The sequence below is a fragment of the Cryptotermes secundus genome, unplaced genomic scaffold, assembly GCF_002891405.2.
Source record: "Cryptotermes secundus unplaced genomic scaffold, Csec_1.0 scaffold309, whole genome shotgun sequence".
Lineage (NCBI taxonomy): Eukaryota > Metazoa > Arthropoda > Insecta > Blattodea > Kalotermitidae > Cryptotermes > Cryptotermes secundus.
In genome coordinates, this window is record NW_019723305.1 from 312,805 (window position 1) to 334,074 (window position 21,270).

The 21,270-nt window shown below is 41.5% G+C and overlaps 1 protein-coding gene across 1 annotated transcript in view; it reads right to left on the bottom strand.

Annotated features, from left to right (window-relative positions):
* The window catches only part of LOC111861729 (zwei Ig domain protein zig-8), a 290,427-nt gene that overhangs the window by 72,081 nt on the left and 197,076 nt on the right, over positions 1–21,270 (bottom strand). The window contains exon 3 of the mRNA XM_023846531.2: positions 4,513–4,723. Within this exon, the coding sequence (XP_023702299.1) occupies positions 4,513–4,723 (211 nt within the window). The remainder of the gene's footprint in view (positions 1–4,512; positions 4,724–21,270) is intronic.

Consider the following 21,270-nt stretch of genomic DNA (forward strand, 5'->3'; position numbering starts at 1 on the left):
TGCGCTCGTTCGGAAGTCGGGATCGTGGGTTCGAATCCCACATGGATGTTTGGTATGTGTAGGTGCTCATTCTGTGTTTGTGTTGTCCTGAGTTTAGGTAGAGGCCTTGCGACGGGTTGCTCACTCGTCTAAGGAGTCCTACCGTCTGTAAAATGGTCAAAACGAAAAAAGAACAACCTCGACATCGTAAGGTAAAAGAGGAAAGGATTAAGTAAGTAAGTAAGAAACATACTTGTGGTACATCATACCACTATTGTCACGTGGGTTGGCCTAACCCTATAATCCTTTTTTACCTTCACATCAAGTATTGGTTTGCTGCGCCGAAGTCCTAGAGACACTTTCCTAACACGCTCAAAATGTGTGTATAGCCCTTGTGACTTACATTGGGGCAGTGCCGTTTCAAATCTCGGGGGACGAAATTAGTGTATAATTTGGGATCTTAAAAAATAAGTTGAGGAAATAAGAAATGCATTCAGTATTCTTGTTTGAGAAACGTCTTGGAAAATGGAAATATAACAGGCCGAGAGGGGGATAATATTGAAATGAATAAAATAGGTTGTGTTGTTGGAAAATACTCGTAGATGTATCGGATCAGGATCTTGTCCGAAGTTAGCCTATTACATTAGCCAGGTGCTGCTGCTAGTGTTAGCAATGGAGAAATTATTCATCATCATTCATTCATTCAATTAAGCTTGGCATTCCAGGCCTAATTCCCCTTCGTCCATTCCCATGTAAATAATTGTAGATTCATGTGAATCTCTGAGGGTCTGATCTAAAGGCTGTTAGCGGCGTTTGCCACGCAAGAAACGTAAAAGTTGTTTATAGAATTAGGTCTCTGTCTTGAGAAAAGTCTCTATAAGTTGAATCTGGGAGCAGACATTAATGCAGGGCAGACAGTAAGCTGCACAGCCTTTAAGTATATCACAATGAAGCCGGACATTTGTTTACGTATCCACTTATTTGTGTACGAGTAGGTCTGTGAGCACAGTGAATTTAAATTGCCCGGACGACTGGGTTGTGTTTCTGCACTGTCGAGGGTTATTCTCCTTGCCATAATATACGTACTCTGCCCAGGTTTGAAACCAACACAGCTTCCTCTCGAATGATTAGGATGGCAGAGCGGCTGTAGCTTGCCTCTGTGTAGTTCTGAGATTAAAATTCTCACAGATTTACCGCCATCCTCATATGCGTCTTCATTACTTAGAGGCAACGGTTACATTGATTTTAATCTTGTGTAAGCCGTTCTTGGACTGCCTCTGTGGTCTAGTGGTCAGAGTTCCTGGCTACAGATCCAGAGGTCTGGGTTCGATTCCCGGCGCTACCAGATTTTCTGAGAAGTAGCGGGCCTGGAACGGGGCCCACTCAGCGTCGTGAGGATAAATGAGGAGCGATTTCAAGGAAATAGCAGCTCTGGTGTAGAGAACCGAAATTAAAGGTTTTGGGAATCGTTGCGCTGACCATGCGACACCCTCTATGAACTAAAGTTGGCACTATTTTCGCCGACAAGCGGCGGTCGCTCGGTCGGTGTAGTTCGCTTGCGGACTAAAACAACGGAGTTTGTAAACCGTTCATGAAAACTTGATGAAGTCGTATTTGAATGCGTGCGTACCCAAATGAGAGTATTGCAGAAAATTATTACTGGAGACCATCAACTCGAAATTTAATTGAAATCAGTTAAGTATTCCGGACCTGGAGATGAAAGAAACGGATATACGTGTCCTGTCCAGTTTGTATACACTTCATACACTTCGTGCAAGGGATGCATAAACAGTGCTGGTATTTATGTTTTCAATTAACGATGTCTCATTCCTGCGATCGCGTGTCCGACCACGATTATGTATAATCAGGTTCATTATGCTTGCTACTGAGTGCGTCTCAGAACAATGTATCTGGAGTACTATGGAATTTGTTGGCAGCTTGCATTTCTACAGCATCCACATAAGTAAAACAGAGATGGGAGGATTCGCTGTAAACTTTATAAGAAAAACATTTACTATCCATGGCTCTGCAGCCCTTGCGGATCCTGTTCGTTTTTTCAATTACTTAATCCATACACACTTTGTAGGACTCCTTGAACGGTGGATCAGCCTGTCGCAAGACCGTTACCTACACACAGAACAACACAGACACAGAATAAACGCACACAGACATCAATGCCTTGAGTGGGATTCGAATCCACGATCCTAGTGTTCGTGCGGGCGAAGACGGTTCATGCTTTAGGGCGACCGCACACCAACTGCGTCAAGACAAGCATCAAGAGATGAGACAAATGACGCAGTCTTACTTCATTCGTGATTCGTCTGCATGAAGCTGACGTGAGCATCATGACTCAGACCGGTGTGCGGCGGTTTTCATAATCTCATTCATTTCACCTGTGCTCCTTTCTTTGCGTCATGTCGCAGACATCGTGTCTTGACTGTTACATGTCTTGGCGCATGCCGGTGTGCTGCCTACCTTAGGCCGCGTGGCCACTGTTATCACAAGCAGTTACTAACACGCCTCAAAAATTCAGATCCGTTCTACGCTCAAGTAAAGCTAGGTTCGGCAAGGTCAACCTCGTAGGGCACGATCACTTATCGTCGCACGCTAGTGAAGTTAAGCAGCATCGAGTGTGGTCTGATGTTGGACGGATGACCGCTTGACACCAAAAAACCGCTTTCCCTGAGCAAGGAAGACTGGACTTCTGGAGATGTTAGCGCTAATGTCATTCATCGCATAAGCAACGTGGGTCCTTCCTGAGGTTTCGATAATCGCTCATGCTCTCAAGAAATTTCCGTCCATTATGGAACCTAAACGCCCATTACCTTTCTCACGAAATCCTACTAATGGGCTCCATCCTCAACCGCAAGGACCCAGTCCACAACCTTCTTTAAGTCTATTTATTTATCATGCATTTAGCATTACGCTCCCATTTATGTCTATAACTCCCAGCAGATGGCAGTCCCATCCAATTTGTCGATTGACAGAAATGTTCTAGACCTACGTCAGAATTTATTCTTAACCATCTGAGAGATGAAAATCATATAAATAATATTTAAAAATTTTCACCTCAAAGAGAACTCACGGCTTTTTCATTAAAAAGACCAATCAGTTACCGCTATTTAGGAAAATAATTGCTTTTCTGAGAATACTTACGGAAACATAAATACGGTCTTGGGGAGAGTGCAGAGTTATTTTATGTTAAGTAGATGATGCACATAGTTACTGTTTTGGTTTAGGCAGTTGAATTAAATTTGTTTTCGTCCGGTAGGATTGCTGCAGCCGATAACAGTGGCTGCGCGGTCTAAGGCATGATCTGCCTTTGTCCGCTCTAACATTGGGATCGTGGGTTTGAATCCAAATTGTATGGATATCTATGTGCATTTATTCTGTGTTTATGCTGTCCTGTGTGTAGGTAGCCGATTAAAGATGGGCTGATGCCCCGTCCAAGAGGTCCTACGAACCGTGTGAAAAATCAGGAAACTGAAAAAGTGGCCAAGATCCAACAAAAGGCTGTAGAGCCGTAGATAGCTAAAAGATAGGATTGCTGCTGGTCGAGGCAGACTGCTTTGATTTTGAGCCATAATATTCGCTTCTTTTCCCATTTAACTTCAAGCATCGAGGTTGATGAACTTGGTGAATTTTTATGAAGGAAGCACGGTTTTGCTGCAAGCCATTCCAAATGATTGCAATTGTGATATTGCTGATCACAGGGAATTAAGGAAGGCGAAGTTGGCGCGCCGTTATTGGCAAGGGCAGGATGCACATGCGCATGCGCAGATATATATGCTGACGTGGGTATACAACTCGCATATCTCCAACTTTGTTTTTGAAAAAAAAAAAAAAGGAAAATAAAACGATAAATAAATTAAACAGTAGCCATGAAATCTGTGTCTAGTGCCTGTATGGGCAAGAGAGAGAGAGAGATTTGAATGAACAAGGAGAGGGAAAGAACAATTGGTGAGGACATCTTTTCGAATTTTGTCCATCATACTAAAGGCCTCAGCCAGTGGCTAGTCCTTGAGAATTGAGATAGCGGTTTCTGAAAATTGGTTGAAAAAGGCAAAATGAGAAATTTATAGAGAAATAAAAAATAAAAATACTTGCAAAATATCATCTGGCAGCATAGCACATTTTGGAGGAAGACTGTCACTCACTCTTATCAAAGCTCGCCTAGAGGGAGATTATCTTGAGATTTTACGTGGTTATCTCAGTCCCTTTACGCAAAATTAATGTAACTGCATTTCTTTATGAAATTAATATATGGATTCTGGGGCCATATCTCAAAGAATATTCACATATTCTGCATAACAATTATCATTAATTAGTTAATGACATTCGGGAAAATAATATCTCTCTATTCTGGGTATACTTCCGGATGGCGAGCTGTAGTATCTGAACGTTACAGCAAGTGGTACCCTTAATTCCTTATCGCAACAGTTCAATTTCGTGCCCTCAATGTACTTGGTCTAAATAAACCGTCATATATGCACTGCTTTTTACCGCGAGGCGCAACAAAGGTCCTGTACTTACCCACCACGGAGAGGTACATGGAGTGCCCGATGGGAGGAGTGGTGCTCACTTGGCACTCATAAAAGCCGGAGTCCCTCCTCTGCGGGTAACGAATCTGCAGCATCCAGTCTTCTGTTTGAGGCGAGTGGATAGACTGAAACCGTTGGTCGCTAGTGTAGGTATAGCGTCCGACGGTCAGCAGATGGATGTCTCGGTGGCGCACCCACGACACCTTCCAACAAATGCCACAAATTAAACTCCCTATTATACAACCGAGCAATAAATCCCTTGCTTTTCTGTAATCCTAAAAAAGTCCTGTCCTATTTCGGTTGACCTAATCCTTCCAACCGCACTCTGGCTCTTTGGTCTGCTCAGCCTCTAACAGAAATGAGTACCAGGAATCTTCCTGGATGTAAAGAAGGACCGGAGCGTAAGATTCGCAACCTTACCGCTATCTGTGAGCCGATTGTCTAGAGAAAATGTGGGAGCCTCGACGTCTCACAACCTTATGGGTCTCCACGGCCTGTTAGGGGGATAGCTTTACCTTTATCTGTACTACATAAATCAGACCCGTATCCTCAAGTTCCGCCATTCTCTTCGATTTATATTTTCCAACAATAATTTATGTGCATTTCCAATTTCCCGATATCTCGTGTACCTCAACCACTTTAATCATAAAAATATTAGGCGAAGTTTATGAATTATGTGGCTCATCCTTTTAAAATATTTTCCTCTCCGTTATTTTCTCTCTCTTTCATATCCAAAGTGTCTTTTAGCATTTCTTATCTGGCCACCCTGAAATTATATCAATAATTTTATTTGTTCAATAGGACGGAACAGACCAACCATAGCCTAACCCATGAAGATTACTCTGGTCTCAGTACAGTAATATGTACCAATATTCTTACTCTCTTAGAGCTTTGGATCTTCGAGTTCTCATATGGTCTGCAACTCTAAACACAGAACATGAACACTAAGGTATGGACATCCACAGGGATATAAGTTGTTATTTATAAGGCTAACCATTGTAAACATGAAGCGTTTTTTCCCAGAAATTTTTATAACCACCACTGTGAAAACCTCAAATCCTACAGTAGTTTACATGTTACAGTGAATAAATAAATGACTAATATCTTTATGTATTCTGTAAATTATACATCAAACAGAAGGAGTTTTTAAGTAATATTTAAACAGGTCGATTCCGAAATATTTTCGTTTTTTCCGTGGCGTAGAAACGGAGACACCGACAATAATTTAGAATCACTCTGTGTAATTTAGTGAGATGTAGCACAGTGTTAGTCAAGTCTCCAAATATAAACTTGCTTTTCACACAGAACTGAAGAGCAAAGGGTAATAAATTGCCGTTTGTAAGGGTAACTACAGTAGAAATGCTACAGAGGATGTGGAACTGACATGTACATCATATCGAACGTGCTTTCAAATATACTTATAGTATTTAATGTTCTACATACGAATGAGTTATGTTATGTACTTGTACGATTTGCCACTTTTGAGAAACACCATTATCATCTATTTGAGCACAATTTAAAGTAGAGACTAGAGTGAATCGGCAAGAAATAAAATGTAATTAATTAGACAAGATTTAGAAGTATAATTGAATCCGTTAACTAATTGTGAAGAAGAAGAGGAGGAACAGACAGACAGACGGAGATGGAATTGTGCACTTCGTGCTAAGAAAACATAAAAACCTGCTAATTTTATGTGCAAGAACGGGGAGAAGTGAGATTGACTGCAGCAGGAAACAGTTCTGTCTGTAAATGGAGAATAAGATAATTACGCATGGAGGAACATTAGCTATTCAGGAAGTGTAATTGACTGGCCGATCACAGTGGCCGAACATCTAGGGCATGAACTATTTTCGCTCGCTCGGACTCTGGGATCGTGATTTCGAATCACAATTAAGGCATGGACGTTTGTTTGTGTTTGTGTTTCATTCTGTTTGTGTTAGGTAACGGCCTTGCGACGGGCCGATGCCCCCATCCAAGGAGTCCTACCGACGGTCTGAGATTAAGAGAAAATAAAATTTACTTACCTCGACACCGTAAAGATACAAAAGGAGCAGATTAAGAAGAAAGGAATACAGATAAATAAGTGAAACATTAAAAGGTACCTAGAGAGACAGTCCGTACGGAAACATGTAGGGTCGAACAAAAAATTGGTTAAATGTTTAACGTTTGTGTGCTGTGAAGAGGTGTTAGTCATTTATATCAATAATGTGTATTTCGTGAGGAATGGATACTTGAAGCGGACCTCCTTACTTTTTACGAATTTTCGGGTAAAACATTATGCTAGTAAAGAAAACAGGAGATTGAGACACTGTTTCAGAATAAATATGCTATGCGCGTAAGGAGCAATATGTGAACTAATTCTTAAACGCATATGACATCACTGTGATATAGGACATTTCATAAGTTATATGCCAATCTTTTACGAAAGAAGAAGAATAATTGTTTTTGGGATTGAAAGTGTTCGAGAGCAGAGTGATGAGGAGAATATTCATAACTGAGAGATAAGAAGCAACAGGAATGTGGCAAGAACCATAAATGGGGAATTTCATAACTGGAACTATTCACAAAATATCATTAGTCTGACGAGATTAATAAGCATAAGCTGGGTGGGGGCTTGTATAAGAAATTGTATTCGTAGAACCGGAAAAATTAACACTAGCAAAACCTAGGCATACATAGAAGGATAATATCAAAGTTAATCTTACAGAAATATGTGTGAAGATGTAGGCTGAATTCAGAGACATTTCGAATATTGCGATCAACAGGCTACAGGTTACACCCACCTGCATATCCTGTCTATATATCTGTGGCTCTTACTTACTTACTTACTCATGGAGCTTAGCCCTTCTGGAGGAGCCGCCAATTCTGCAGCTACTCAAGAATTTCCCAGAATTTTATGGACCCCGAAGGTTCATTACCGTGTTCACAAGAGCCCTCCACTGGTCCCTATCCTGAGCCAGATCAATCCAATCCATAACATCCCATCCTATCTGTCTAAGATCCATTCTAATATTGTCCACCCACCTACGCCTTGGTCTTCCCTGTGATCTCTTTCCTTCTGGCTTTTCCACCAATATCCTATACGTATTCCTCGTCTCTCCCATTCGTGTTACATGACCTGCTCACCTCATCCTCCTTGACTTGATCATTCTAATTATAGTTGGAGAAGAGTACAAGTTATGAAGCTCCTCATTATGCAGTTTTCTCTAACATCCTGTCACGTCATCTCTCTTCGGACCAAACGTTCTCCTCAACACCCTGTTCTCAAACACCCTCAGTCTATGTTCCTCCCTTAATGTCAGAGACCAAGTTTCACACCCATACAGAACCACAGGCAAAATTATAGTTTCCTATATTCTAATTTTTATGTTTTTTGACAACAGACGAGAAGACAAAAGGTTCTGGATTGAATGGTAGCAAGCATTACCCAAGTTCAATTGCCTCTTAATTTCCTCCTGAATCAGGTTTCGATCTGTTATCGTTGTGTCCAAATATCTGAAGTCTTATCTGTGGCTCTACAACCCCTTTATTGGATCTTGGTCGATTTTTCAGATCTTTAATCCTATACACATTCGGTAGGACTCCTTGGATGGAGGACCAGCCCGTCGCAAGGCCCCTGCCTACACACAGAAGAACACAGACACAAAATAAATGCAGGCAGACATCCATGCTTTGAGTGGGATTTCAACCCACGATCCCTGTGTTCGACCGAGAGAATACCTCGCCTACATTGTGATCGGACACCTGCGTATCCATCGAAGCATTATCGTAATCGTTGCCATCTACAGAGTATCATACTGTTCTGTACAATTCTATAACCATGTCGTGTGATTTACAGGCTTTAAGTTTCGGCCACACAGAGCGCTACGCAAGCTACGTACGCTATGTTCGCTATACGAACAGAAAAATATCTCCCTTTATTGCCAATGTGACTGGCCACACAGACTTGCGTACGCTACGTACGCTATGTTCCCTATGTTAGCTGCGTCGCAGAGTGTACACAGCGTAGCGAACATAGCGTAGCGCTGTGTGTGGCCGAACTTTAAGAAAGACTCGTGTTAGAGAGTGTTCAAGGAACGAAGAGAGGTCTATGTAGCATGGAGCGTTGTCTTCCTTTCCCATAGTACAGATATGCATGACAGGAGTCCTCTTTGAATCTCGTCTTGATCACCCACTGTTCTGACTGAAGGCTGCACATTGATTATTGGTGCCAAATCTGACTTGACTCATGACCTTATTTTACTCTCTGTCGGCTCTGCGAACCTTCAGATCTCCTCTGCTGAGGGTTCTGAATTATTTTCATCGCGCTTTTATCCAGATCTTCCAAACGACACTATAAAGCAGGCCACGCTTACTTCAGTGTCAGTTAACCACAAGCAACAGTTATCTCACTGGATCTTGTACTCTCACTGCAACTTGTACGATTGATTTGACGCCATTTAATAATGCCACGTATCAACTACATGCCTTGTATGAAGCTTGATATGCTAATTTACTGAGGCAAGTTTAGTTTATAAGAGCTTTATCTTCTCGGATATGAGCCTGTGTAGTCTGGAGGAAGTGAACCGACGTTTCGGAGGAACATATCGTCTCCAACTTCAAGGTCTTACAGCAAACGAAGCAAGACATCAGTATTCAGCAGCAAGTTTCTCTCCTTTCCGCTTGTTTCATGGCAGTTTCTTTCTTGACGTACTCTCCGAACCTAAAGATGGAGGTGATAGGTTCCTCTGAAAGGTATGCTTTTATTTTACCGGACTACATGGCGTCGTGGCCCAGACGATAGAACTCTTCATAGTCACGGCCGCGAGAACCTCAAGATGCAGTCTTCTGGGATTTAACTGTGTTTACTGCGGAGACAGCCTGACGTTTCGGAGGAATATATCGCTTCCATCATCGGGATAGGCCCTGAAGATGGAGGCGATGTTGTCACGCTACTCATTTCTGTGAGAATCAGGCGTTTCAGAGGAATATATATATATATATATCACATTCACACTTAGGATCGGTCTGAAAATTAAGGCGGTATATTTCTCCTGCGCGTCGGACGTTACTGGAGCTTCATAACTTGTACTCTTCTCCAAGTATAATTAGAATGATCAAGTCAAGGAGGATGAGGTGGACAGGTCATGTAGCACGAATGGGGAGACGAGGAATGCGTATAGGATATTGATGGGAAAGCCAGAAGGAAAGAGACCACAAGGAAGACCAAGGCGCAGGTGGGTGGACAATATTGGAATGGATCTTAGAGAGATATGGTGGGATGGTATGGATTGGATAAATCTGGCTCTTGTGAACACGGTAATGAAACTTCGGGTTCCATAAAATGCTGGGAAATTCTTGAGTAGCTGCAGAATTGGCGGTTCCTCCAGAAGGGCTCAGCTCCATGAGTAAGTAAGTAAGTAAGTCGGGCGTTACTACGTAGAAGACGCGGTCTTCATAATCACAGTAGAGGGAGCCTTGAATCCCTCAAGTTCAGCTCTGGTTTATTCTTAATATTTCTAATCTGATCGAGAATTAAAGCAGAAATTTCGCAGTCTGGCTGCTAAAATAAAACTTTTGTATCCAGAATCGTGCAGTTATCTTGCTGTCTTTACGAATAGAAGTCGGGGCTACACTAGCACATAAATGTTATCAGCTGAAAAGGGAGGGCTGCGTTCCAGCATTTCTAGAATTCTGATATTCCTCGTAGTGATGACGCCGTTGTGGCCAATCATGCAACTCTTGCACGCGAGCTGTCAGATCCATCAAGCGGCCTTTCCTGCTCAGGCGATGGTGTGATCATCAGATTGAATGGATGCACTCCGGGACTTCAGCAATCGCAGTAGCTTGAGTTTTTGAGGCTTATGTATTAAATCTGTACTTATGTTGAAAGTTTTCTTCTGGGTTTAGGCGCTGTGTATTCTTCGTTTTTGCCGACGTTTCGGAGGAATGTATCGTCTCCATCTTCAGAGCAGTTGAATGGCTTGGAATGCAGAGAGCAGTAGCTGCATTCCAAGCCATTCAACTGCTCTGAAGATGGAGGCGATACGTTCCTCCGAAACGTCGGCCAAAACGAAGAATACACGGCGCCTAAACCCAGAAGACGACTTTCTTCTTAAAGAAAGTCCTTGCTCATTGTTGAAGTTNGTACTTATGTTGATTATTTTCTCTGATTACTAGCTTATTAGACAAAGATTCTTCAGCATAGGTTATAGTATAACGTGCAGCTACTTGGGAAATTGACTATAAATAATGCATTTTGCTTGCTTGAAATAGCAATCCTAGGTTTAGTCTGGATAGACAGAAAATCACTAAGTGAAAATGAATAAGTCAGCTTCACGCTGAAGCTGCTTTATCTCACGGGAAAGAGCCTGCGGTACCCGTTGGATACTAGGTTGTTTGGGAATCAGAGCAGGTCTAGTAGCGGTGAAGAAAAAATATATATACGTAGAGCTGCTTCCATGCGGGAAACCAGAACATAAATTTATAATTCTTTTCAGTCGTCTATGTTTACATCCCCTGGCCTGTTTCAATTAAATTTTCCGATCTTGAGTGTCGAGACGTCTGGTAGAACACATGGGGCGGGTTATCAGCTAATCGCGATTCCCCTGTCTACGCAGAACAACACAGCAGAGAAAGACCATGAATTTACATTCATGAATAGATAGGGATTCGAAATTGCGCTCGAACCTTTGACCTCGCGGCCACTGCAATCGGCACAATTTCTTGAGTTGAGCACTGCATACAAAAAATTTTAGTTGGGAAATCAGAAAGGAGAAGTTAACCTGGGTTATATACCTGTACGTTTAGATTCGAGGACGTCATGGCCGCGCCATAGCTCAAGCGGTTAGTCGCTGGCTTCCAACCGAGGCGGCCCGGGTTCGATCCCGGGTCTGGTCAAGTAGAATTTGTGGTAGACAAGTGGTGCTGGGGCGAATTTTCTCCGAGTACTTCGGTTTCCCCTGCCAATCTTCATTCCATCAAATTTTCCATCATCATAATCACCTGGGGCAGGCTATAATAGGACAATCAGTGGCCGCCGTGCCGAGTGGACCAAATTGGACCCCCCCAACACTAAGAGAATGAAAAAAAACAAAAAGAACAGAGTGTGAGGGTCGCAAGAAAGGCTGTGCTCCATGGGGCGACCCCTTTGATCTCGCAGATGCAGCATTACTACTGTCCGGGTGGGTTGGCATAACAGTAATATTCTAAATTTGCTTCCAGGACATGCTCGGTTCGAATCTCGACCAGAACACTCGATATTCAGACTGTGTTCTTTTAATTTTTGTTATCATTCATTCGAGGAATATTACGGGATATCACCACGCGTAAGCCATTTTCGTTTCCTCCGCAATATCCTTCAGTTCATCATTATTGGTCCATTCCAGGATTTGACGAACACAGTCAAGATACAGATAGTGCTGTAAAATAAACAAAACTAAAGCTTGTAAGATTTGAGGCTTTCACGGCGGTGACTATGAAGAAAGCAGTCTTCTGGGATTTGGCACCGTGTATATGTGGTGTTAACCGACGTTTCGGAGGAACGTATCGCCCCCATCTTCAGGGTTGAAGAAGTATAAGTAAATCTGCAAGCGACAACACCGTGAGACACGGTCAAGCAGTCTGCTTGACCGTGTCTCACGGTGTTGTCGCTTGCAGATTTACTTATACTTCTTCAACCCTGAAGATGGGGGCGATACGTTCCTCCGAAACGTCGGTTAACACCACATATACACGGTGCCAAATCCCAGAAGACTGCTTTCTTCAAAACTAAAGCTTGATGCTGAGTCTATATGTCAGCCATTCAGAAAGATTGTGAGTAGGTGAGCCTGTAGATACGTGGAAAAGCGATGTTACCACTTGAGACGTCAGTAATTGTGCACACACCACTTGCTTATTATATACCAAACCTCTGCATTCTACCAACAGAGGATATTTATATGTCTCATATGATTCTCGCAATAAGCAGGGTTGGTTGATTTTGTAGCAGAGACCTAATGTGTTTCCTGTGAGGTACGATCTGAATTCTTACATATTATTTAGAAAAAATTGAGTCTTTAAATTACTGTCTATGGTTTATGCTGACCATCTTACAGTGTATACACTTTTTCACCTTATTCTTCACTTCCACACTACAGATCCAGCAGTACAACACATGCAGTAACAGGAGCAAGACACAACACAGAACACGATACACAAATATATGTAGGAAGAATGCTCACATAAAAGAGGATTGGTGTAATTCGCGTGTTTGAGTGCGACGTAGGAAGAATCCTGAAAAGTTTTATTATTTAGAATTCATCGTCCTATATGACGAATAGAGATTTTAGTCATTTTAGAATGAAGACATCATGGCATGCAGTGCAATAGTTTAATGTGCATAAAGACACCTGAAGATGGCACATTAGTGCTGAAATATGTAGTGTGGAAGTGAAGAATAAGGTGAACAAAGTGTATACACTGTAAGACGGTCAGCATAAACCATAGACATGAATCAGTGTAACAGGACGCTAAAATATAACATTTTTAAATTATTGGTTACATTTTGGGTTACCACCGATCCTATAAGCTTGCTGGTTCACTGTGTACAGAGTGAAAAACATCAATCTTTGGTGTCTGATACATTGGCAGCTGTGCGACAGACATGGCTAGTAGATAGAAACGCAGTGGGCTGCTTTCAAATGACATTCTTCTGCTCCAGGATAGTGCTTGTCCTCGTGCAGCTTTCTGCACTATCGACGTGACGTTCACCATGTGGTCCTGCTTAGGCTATCCGGGTTATAATTTTGGGCCACTGAACGAGGAATTCAAAGAAAGAATAATTTCCGATGATGAAGAAGTGAAAGAAGCCATGCCGGAACTCTTTAAATGTCAACTGAACCCATTTTATACTCATCAAATTTGGGGATTTTGTAGGACGTGGGACGAATGTATTCGAAGACAGAGCAATTGCACAGAAATATGAGGCATGTGTGATTACCGTGTAATTATTTTCGCAAACTAAGGATAACTCCATAGAGCAGAGATCTTCATGAGAAACTAATAGTCGCTCAGCTAGTGAAGGGAATCACCTCTCTTCCGTGGACCCTGAAATGCAATTACCTTGTTCGCAATAGATTGGATTTATGTTGATATATTGGGTTTCTGGACTTTAGCCATCGTCCTGGTTTTTAAGATAACAAATAAAAACACGACGTTTCGGAAACTGGATCTGTTTCCGTCCTCAGGTGAAGGAAAAGGGGAAACACCTATTCTGTTGGGTCTGTTAGAGAGAGCTAGCCTCAATCACTGGACGAGGTGATTGAGAGTGATTGAGGCTAGCTCTCTCTAACAGACCCAACAGAATAGGTGTTTCCCCTTTTCCTTCACCTGAGGACGGAAACAGATCCAGTTTCCGAAACGTCGTGTTTTTATTTGTTATCTTAAAAACCAGGACGATGGCTAAAGTCCAGAAACCCAATATATCAACATAAATCCAATCTATTGCGAACAAGGTAATTGCATTTCAGGGTCCACGGAAGAGAGGTGATTNATGTTGTCGAAAATTGCATTAAAATTTCCATTCATTTTTCTTAACTTTCTGATCATATACATGTGTTTGTGGTAATATAGATACAATAAGGAAAAACACAGAAACTTTAATTGACGCTAGTAAGGAGACTGGTCAAAAAGAAGACACAGAAAACTAAGTATGTGTTTTTGTCTCGACACCAAAATGCAGGGCAAAATTATGACATAAATGTAGCTAACAGATGTTTCCAAAATTTGGCATAGTTCAGATATTTTTGAACAGCTATAATTATCAATATCTTATTCAGGAGGTAATTAAGAGGAGATTGAACTCGGGTAATGTTTCTTGTCGCTCAGTGCAGAACCTTTGGTCTTTTCGTCTGCTGTCTAAAACCATAAAAATTAGAACATATAAAAGTAAAATTTTGCCAATGGCTCTGTATGATTGTAAAACATTGTCTCTGATATTAAGGGAGGAACATAGACTGAGGGTGTTTGAGAACAGGGTGTTGAGGAGAATATTTGGACCGAAGAGAGATTAAGTGAGGAGAGGCTGCAGAAAACTACATAATGAGGAATTTCGTTAAGTTTGATTTGGTTCGTCCTGGTCCGTCACACTAGCAATATTATAAAGGTTAAATAACATTGGCGGGGCGGGGGCACGCGGTAGCGTAGTTGGTTGAGGCACTATGCTACAAGCTGGAAGGTCGCGGGTTCAAGTCCTGATGAGGTCACTGGGTTTTTTTCAATTGACCTAATCCTTCCAGCCGCACTATGGCCCTGGGGTTGACTCAGCCTCTTAACATAAAGGAGTACCAGGAATTAATTAAATAATTGTCCTGGGGAGTAAAGCGCGGCTGGTGCGTAAGGCTGACAACCTTACCGCCATCTCTGAGCCGATTGTCTCACAACGCCATGGGCCTTCACGGCCTCTTACAGGGATAGCTTTACATTTTACTTACTTTAAATAACACCGTCCATTGTGACTGATAAAATGTTTCTTTCCTTTTTAATCTTTTATCTTTGATATGTTTCGGTCTTAGAGACCACCTTCAGAAGAATATCAATAAAATTAGAAACAACTATTACAATGTGCTTTCTGAATATTAATATATACAAATAATGTTATCTTAATACAATGAATAAAAATCTAATATTTTAACAATTATAGCGGCATGTACTAATGTGTTAAAATATTTATAAATTACAATGATTTTATTTAAAAAAGATTTTGTTAATTTTTTTAAACCAAATTGGTTCGTGTCCTTTTTATTTCTTCTTTTTGAAAGAAGTCGAGCGTCTACCAGATTTTGGTTCCATTGTTTGGAGAACAGGATTCTTTTGTGTCGTCATGTTGTTATTCGAGACGCACTGCTTTGTTCTAATTGTATTGTTATCCTTCTGAAGATGGTCTATAAGATATAAACATTTCAAGGATAAAAGATTAAAAAGGAAAACATATTTCATCAGTCACACTTGACAGTGTTAATTAACCTTTATAGGAACTCCGTAACTTGTACTCTTCTCCAACTATAATTAGAATGATCAAGTCAAGGAGGGTGAGATGCAAAGGGCATGTAGCATGAATGGGAGAGAAGAAGAATGCATGTAGGATATTGGTGGGAAAACCAGAAGGAAAGAGACCACTAGGAATACCGAAACGTAGATGGGTGGACAATATTAAAATGGATCTTAGAGAGATAGAATGGTATAATTGGATTGATCTGACTCAGAATAGGGACCAGTGGATGGCTCTTGTGAACAAGGTAATGAACGCTCGGATTTCATAAATGCTGGGAAATTCTTGAGTAGCTGCACAATTGGCGATTTCTCAAGAAGGGCTCAGCTCCATGAGTGAATGAGTGTGTGTATATGTGTATTCTTTGTGCTCAACAAAACACGGCGCCATGAAGATGTTAGATGGAGTGAAGGCATAGATCCAAGCATTCTTTATCTCTGCACTAAATGGAGGTAAGTGGTCAGTTTTACACGCCAGACGCTTCGGCCCCCTGGAAGAGGGCCCTTCGGTGCCCGTTGGATACGAGTTTTGGTGGGTTCCGGTGTCGTCGTAGCCGTTTCGGAGAAGAGGAAATCTATTGCCAATTTTCTGAAATCGAACTTTGATTCCTTGGTTGTCTATCCCTTAGCCTAATCTCCATACCGAGCAATGTATTCAGGCTCCCATTAAGAATAGGGGAGATGTAAATTCTATGAAAGAATCATGTCCAGTTAAATGTTTTGGTTGCCAAGAAAAGATGGATCAGTGTTTTGTCGAAGCTTGTTGTGTATTCACTCGGCCTACAAGATTAATTTCTTTCCGATGGTATACTGTTTATCCAAGCATCCGCAGGTCGGACGTACTACAAAAGGAACAAACTCGAAATGAAAGGAGATATTGATTGTTGTTACTTGTCAGTTATGTTGAAGTTAAAGCCGCTGTATGCTGTATGATATTTCCTCTGTAGCACAAGCTAACGTTTGACCATAATTCCAAGAACTACCTCCCAAATTAATAGGTAATTATTCGTCAGCTAAAACCTTTCCATCGCCACGAGAAGGAGTTTCCACCCCTGTATATAAAGGCTACATGCGTGCATGAATCCTGATATGCATAGCTGAGATAGACATAGATATCAGGACAGTCTGCAGCACGATCGTAGATTCATTACAATAACTCGGACAAAATGGATGCAAACAAATGAAGTTCGTTACTGGAATAGAACCGTCAGTTGCCAGGTGCTTGTGCATGTCGTTATGAACACACGGCCACTCGTCACGAACACGGGCTCAGATAATTAATGTACGCATCGTAAAACGACTCTTTTAATGTCCGTCCAAATCTCATCAACCTAATTGTGTTCAAGCATACCAACAAGCGACATGCATCAAACACGCGACCAGTAAAAGGAGAGTAAATCCCGCGGCAATTAATTGCTTTACACAACGACATGAGGTGAGCTCAACGAACATAATTGCATTTGACTGAATAATGCTTGATCAAGTGTGGATGCTATTTCGTGTCACTTAGGATTACAGGCTGATGTGTAGCATACGGTGAATTGAAAAAAAAGAAGGAAAGGGGCAGTCTTTATTTCTTTTAGAGTAATATCCTGCTATTCGCTTGTAGCAACAGAGGAAGATCACAAAACTACTAACAGCATAGTTTGTAGTTCCGCATAGATTTGAACAGGGCACCTATGAGACATGGAACAGACCCATATGTACTAAATCATTTTCCTCGCTACCAGCATCAACGTCATTGTCATTTTCCTCCCATATATGCCTGGGTCTCCCTTGTGGCCTCTATACCTTGACGTTGTCCGGCTAAGGTTTTGTATGCCTCCATCTTATTCTTCATGCGTGCTACTCCTGTCTCGATTATTATTACTGTCATTATTGTTGTTACTGTTATGAGCTTCAGGACATTGAGGCATATGGAATACAGTTCGTTCTCTTAATTATATTTTTTATTTTGTACATCATAATTGTCCATGTTAGGTGGGTCCCTGTCACCACGGCATGGCGCGTCCTCAGGTTGCGGATGGAGGAGACGCCCTCCAGTTTTGGAGGGAAGCTGTGAATATATTGATTAAGCAGTCGCGGACAGCCGACAAGGGGTGGCCCTCTAGCTTGGGGGTTGGACGTGAGGCTAACAACTTCTCACCGTAAAAAATAAGTATGTTACGAAAATGAACGCAAAGCCTAGGACCTGGACGGATTACTTGGATAAACGACCTAAGCTAAAGAAAATGGATATGAGATTTGGCACTTGGAATGTACGAAGTTTGTATAGGGCAGGTTCGCTCAGGGCAGTGGCAGAAGAAATCTTAAAATATTGGTTAGATTTAGCGGGAGTGCAGGAGGTCAGATGGGATGAGGTGGCATCGCACCAGCAGGAGACGATACATTTTTCTATGGAGAGGGAAATGAAAATCATGAATTAGGTACAGGTTTTTTCGTACATAAGAGAATCATATCAGCAGCTAAGAGGGTAGAATTTATTAGTAATAGGATATCATATATAATACTAAAAGGTCGCCGTTGCGATATGATTGTTATGAGTGTTCATGCCCCAACAGAAGATAAAATTGACGACATAAAGGATAGATTCTATGAAGAACTAGAACATATATTTGATAAATTCCCGAAGTACCCTATGAAAATTTTGTTAGGAGATTTCAATGCCAAAGTAGGGAAGGAAGACGTTTTAAAACCAACAATTGGGAATGAGAGTTCGCATGAAATTAGTAATGATAATGGAGTTATAGTAAACTTTATCCCATCAAAAATCTTACTGTCAAAAGTACAATGTTCCCACATTGTAACATCCATTAATTTACTTGGACATCTGCTGATGAGAAGATACACTATCAAATAGACCATATTTTGACAGATAGGAGAAGGCACTCAAGTATACTTGATGTCCAATCATTCAGGGCAGCAGATTGTAATACTGACTACCTGGTGGTGGCAAAGGTTAGGGAAAGGCTGGCAGTGAGCAAACAAACAACGCACAGAGTTCATATGGAGAGGTTCAATCTCAAGAAATTAAATGATGTAGAGGGTAAAGAGCAGTATCGTGTTGAATTCTCAAATAGGTTCACGGCTTTGGAAAACTTGGAAACTGAAGTGGATGTTAATAAAGCGTGGCAAACTATTAGAGAGGACATAATAATTTCTGCCAAGGAGAGTCTAGGTTATTATGAACCGAATAAACATAAGCAATGGTTCGATGAAGGATGCTCAAAATTATTAGATCAAAGAAAGCAGGCCAAATTGCAGTGGTTAAATGGGGATAATCTGAACAATATAAGATGTGAAGCCAGTAGGCATTTCAGGAATAAAAAGAGGGAATATCTGAAAGACAAAATTGATGAGCTTGCAAGTAACAGTAAGAACAAGAACATTAGAGACCTGTATAGAGGAATAAATGGCTTCAAGAAGGGTTACCAACCTAACAGTAACTTAGTGAAGGATGAGAATGGTGACCTGCTTGCAGATTACCACAACATTTTGAATAGGTGGAGGAACTACTTCTCTCAGTTATTGAATGTACATTGGGTCAGTTAGGCACACAGAAATCCATACAGCTGAGCCGTTAGTACCGGATCCTAGCCCTTTTGAGGTTGAAAGCGCTATTGAAAATTTTAAACGGTACAAATCGCCAGGTAGTGATCAAATTCCGGCAGAACTTATTCAAGCAGGAGGCGAAATATTACGTTCTAAGATCCACAATCTAATTACTACCATTTGGCATAAGGAAAAATTGCCTCATCAGTGGAAGGAGCCTATCATTGTACCAGTTCACAAGAAGGGTGATAATACTGACTGTAGTAATTATCGGGGATATCACTGCTACAAACTCCATACAAAATTTTATCCAATATTCTTATCTCAAGGTTAAGTTCATATATAGATGGAATTATTGGGGATCGTCAGTGTGGGTTTCGATGTAACAGATCAACTACAGATCAGATCTTTTACATTCGTCAGATATTGGAGAAGAAATGGGAGTACGATGAGACAGTACATCAGCTATTCAGAGACTTCAAGAAAGCCTATCATTCAGTTAGGAGGGAAATATTGTACAATATTCTGATAGAGTTTTGGATACCCATGAAACTAGTTAGGTTGATTGAGATGTGTTTGAACGAAACGTATAGTAAATTCCGTGTAGGTAAACATTTGTCTGATAAATTTCCTATCCAGAATGGTCTAAAACAAGGAGATGCTTTATCGCCACTCCTTTTCAACTTTGCCTTAGAATATGCAATTAGGAAGGTCCAGGGAAACCAGGTGAAACTGAAATTAAACGGGACACATCAGCTGTTGGTCTACGCCGATGATGTGAATCTACTGGGTGATAATATAGATACCATAAAGAAAAACACACAAACTTTAATTGACGCAAGTAAAGAGGTTGGTCTAGAAGTAAACACAGAGAAAACTAAGTATATGTTACTGTCTCGTCACCAAAATGCCGGGCAAAATCATGATGTATAGATAGGAAACAAATGTTTTGAAAATGTGGCACAGGTCAGATATTTGGAAACAATGGTAACAGATCGAAACTTGATTCTGGAGGAAATTAAGAGGAGATTGTACTCGGACAATGCTTGCTACCATTCAGTCCAGAACCTTTTGTCTTCTCGTCTGCTGTCCAAAAACATGAAAATTAGAATATACATAACTATACTTTTGCCACTGGTTCTGTATGGGTGTGAAACTTGGTCTCTGACATTAAGGGAGGAACATAGACTGAGGGTGTTTGAGAACAGGGTGTTGAGGAGAATATTTGGACTGAAGAGAGATGAAGTGAGAGGAGGTTGGAGAAAACTCCATAATGAGGAGCTTCATAACTTGTACTCTTCTCCAAGTATAATTAGAATGATCACGTCAAGGAGGATGAGGTGGGCAGGTCATGTAGCACGAATGGGAGAGATGAGGAATTCGTATAGGATATTGTGGGAAAGTCAGAAGGAAAGAGACCTTTGGGAAGACCAAGGCGTAGGTGGGTGAACAATATTAGAATGGATTGTAGAGAGATAGGATGGGATGTTATGGATTGGATTGATCTGGCTCAGGATAGGGACCAGTGGAGAGCTCTTGTGAACACGGTAATGAACTTTCGGGTTCCATAAAATGCTGGGAAATTCTTGAGTAGCTGCAGAATTTACGGCTCCTCCAGAAGGGCTCAGCTCCACGAGTAAGTAAGTAAATATATCGCAATTGTTATTTTTTAAGTTATTAACTGGTGCTCATGATTAAAAAGGTAAAGCTATCCCTCTAACAGGCAGTGAAGGCCAATGAGTTTGTGAGACACCAAGGTTCCCACATTTTCTCAAGAGAGTCGGCTCACAGATGGCGGTAAGTCCGTCAGCCTTACGCGTCGGCCGCCCTTTACACCGAGGAAGACTCCTGGTTCTCATTTCTGTTAGAGGCTTAGTCGATCCCAGGGCCATAATGGGCCTGGGAAAATTAGGTAAACTGAAAAAATGCACCCATCAGGATTCGAACCAGCAACCTTCCGGATTGTTACATAGTGTCTCATCCAACTACGCTACCGCGTGCCCCGTGCTCAGGATTAATATATATATATATATATATCTCCCTCGTTGGTGTCTCCACCTTATCGTGGTGAGGGGGTTTGAGTATGCCAAGGACCCTGAGAGCTATACCAGCGGTAGCGTAGCTACTGGCAGGGCCTCCCTTGCTGGACAGGTCAAAGGGTAGGCATCAGACGAAGAGAGACACCAAAAAC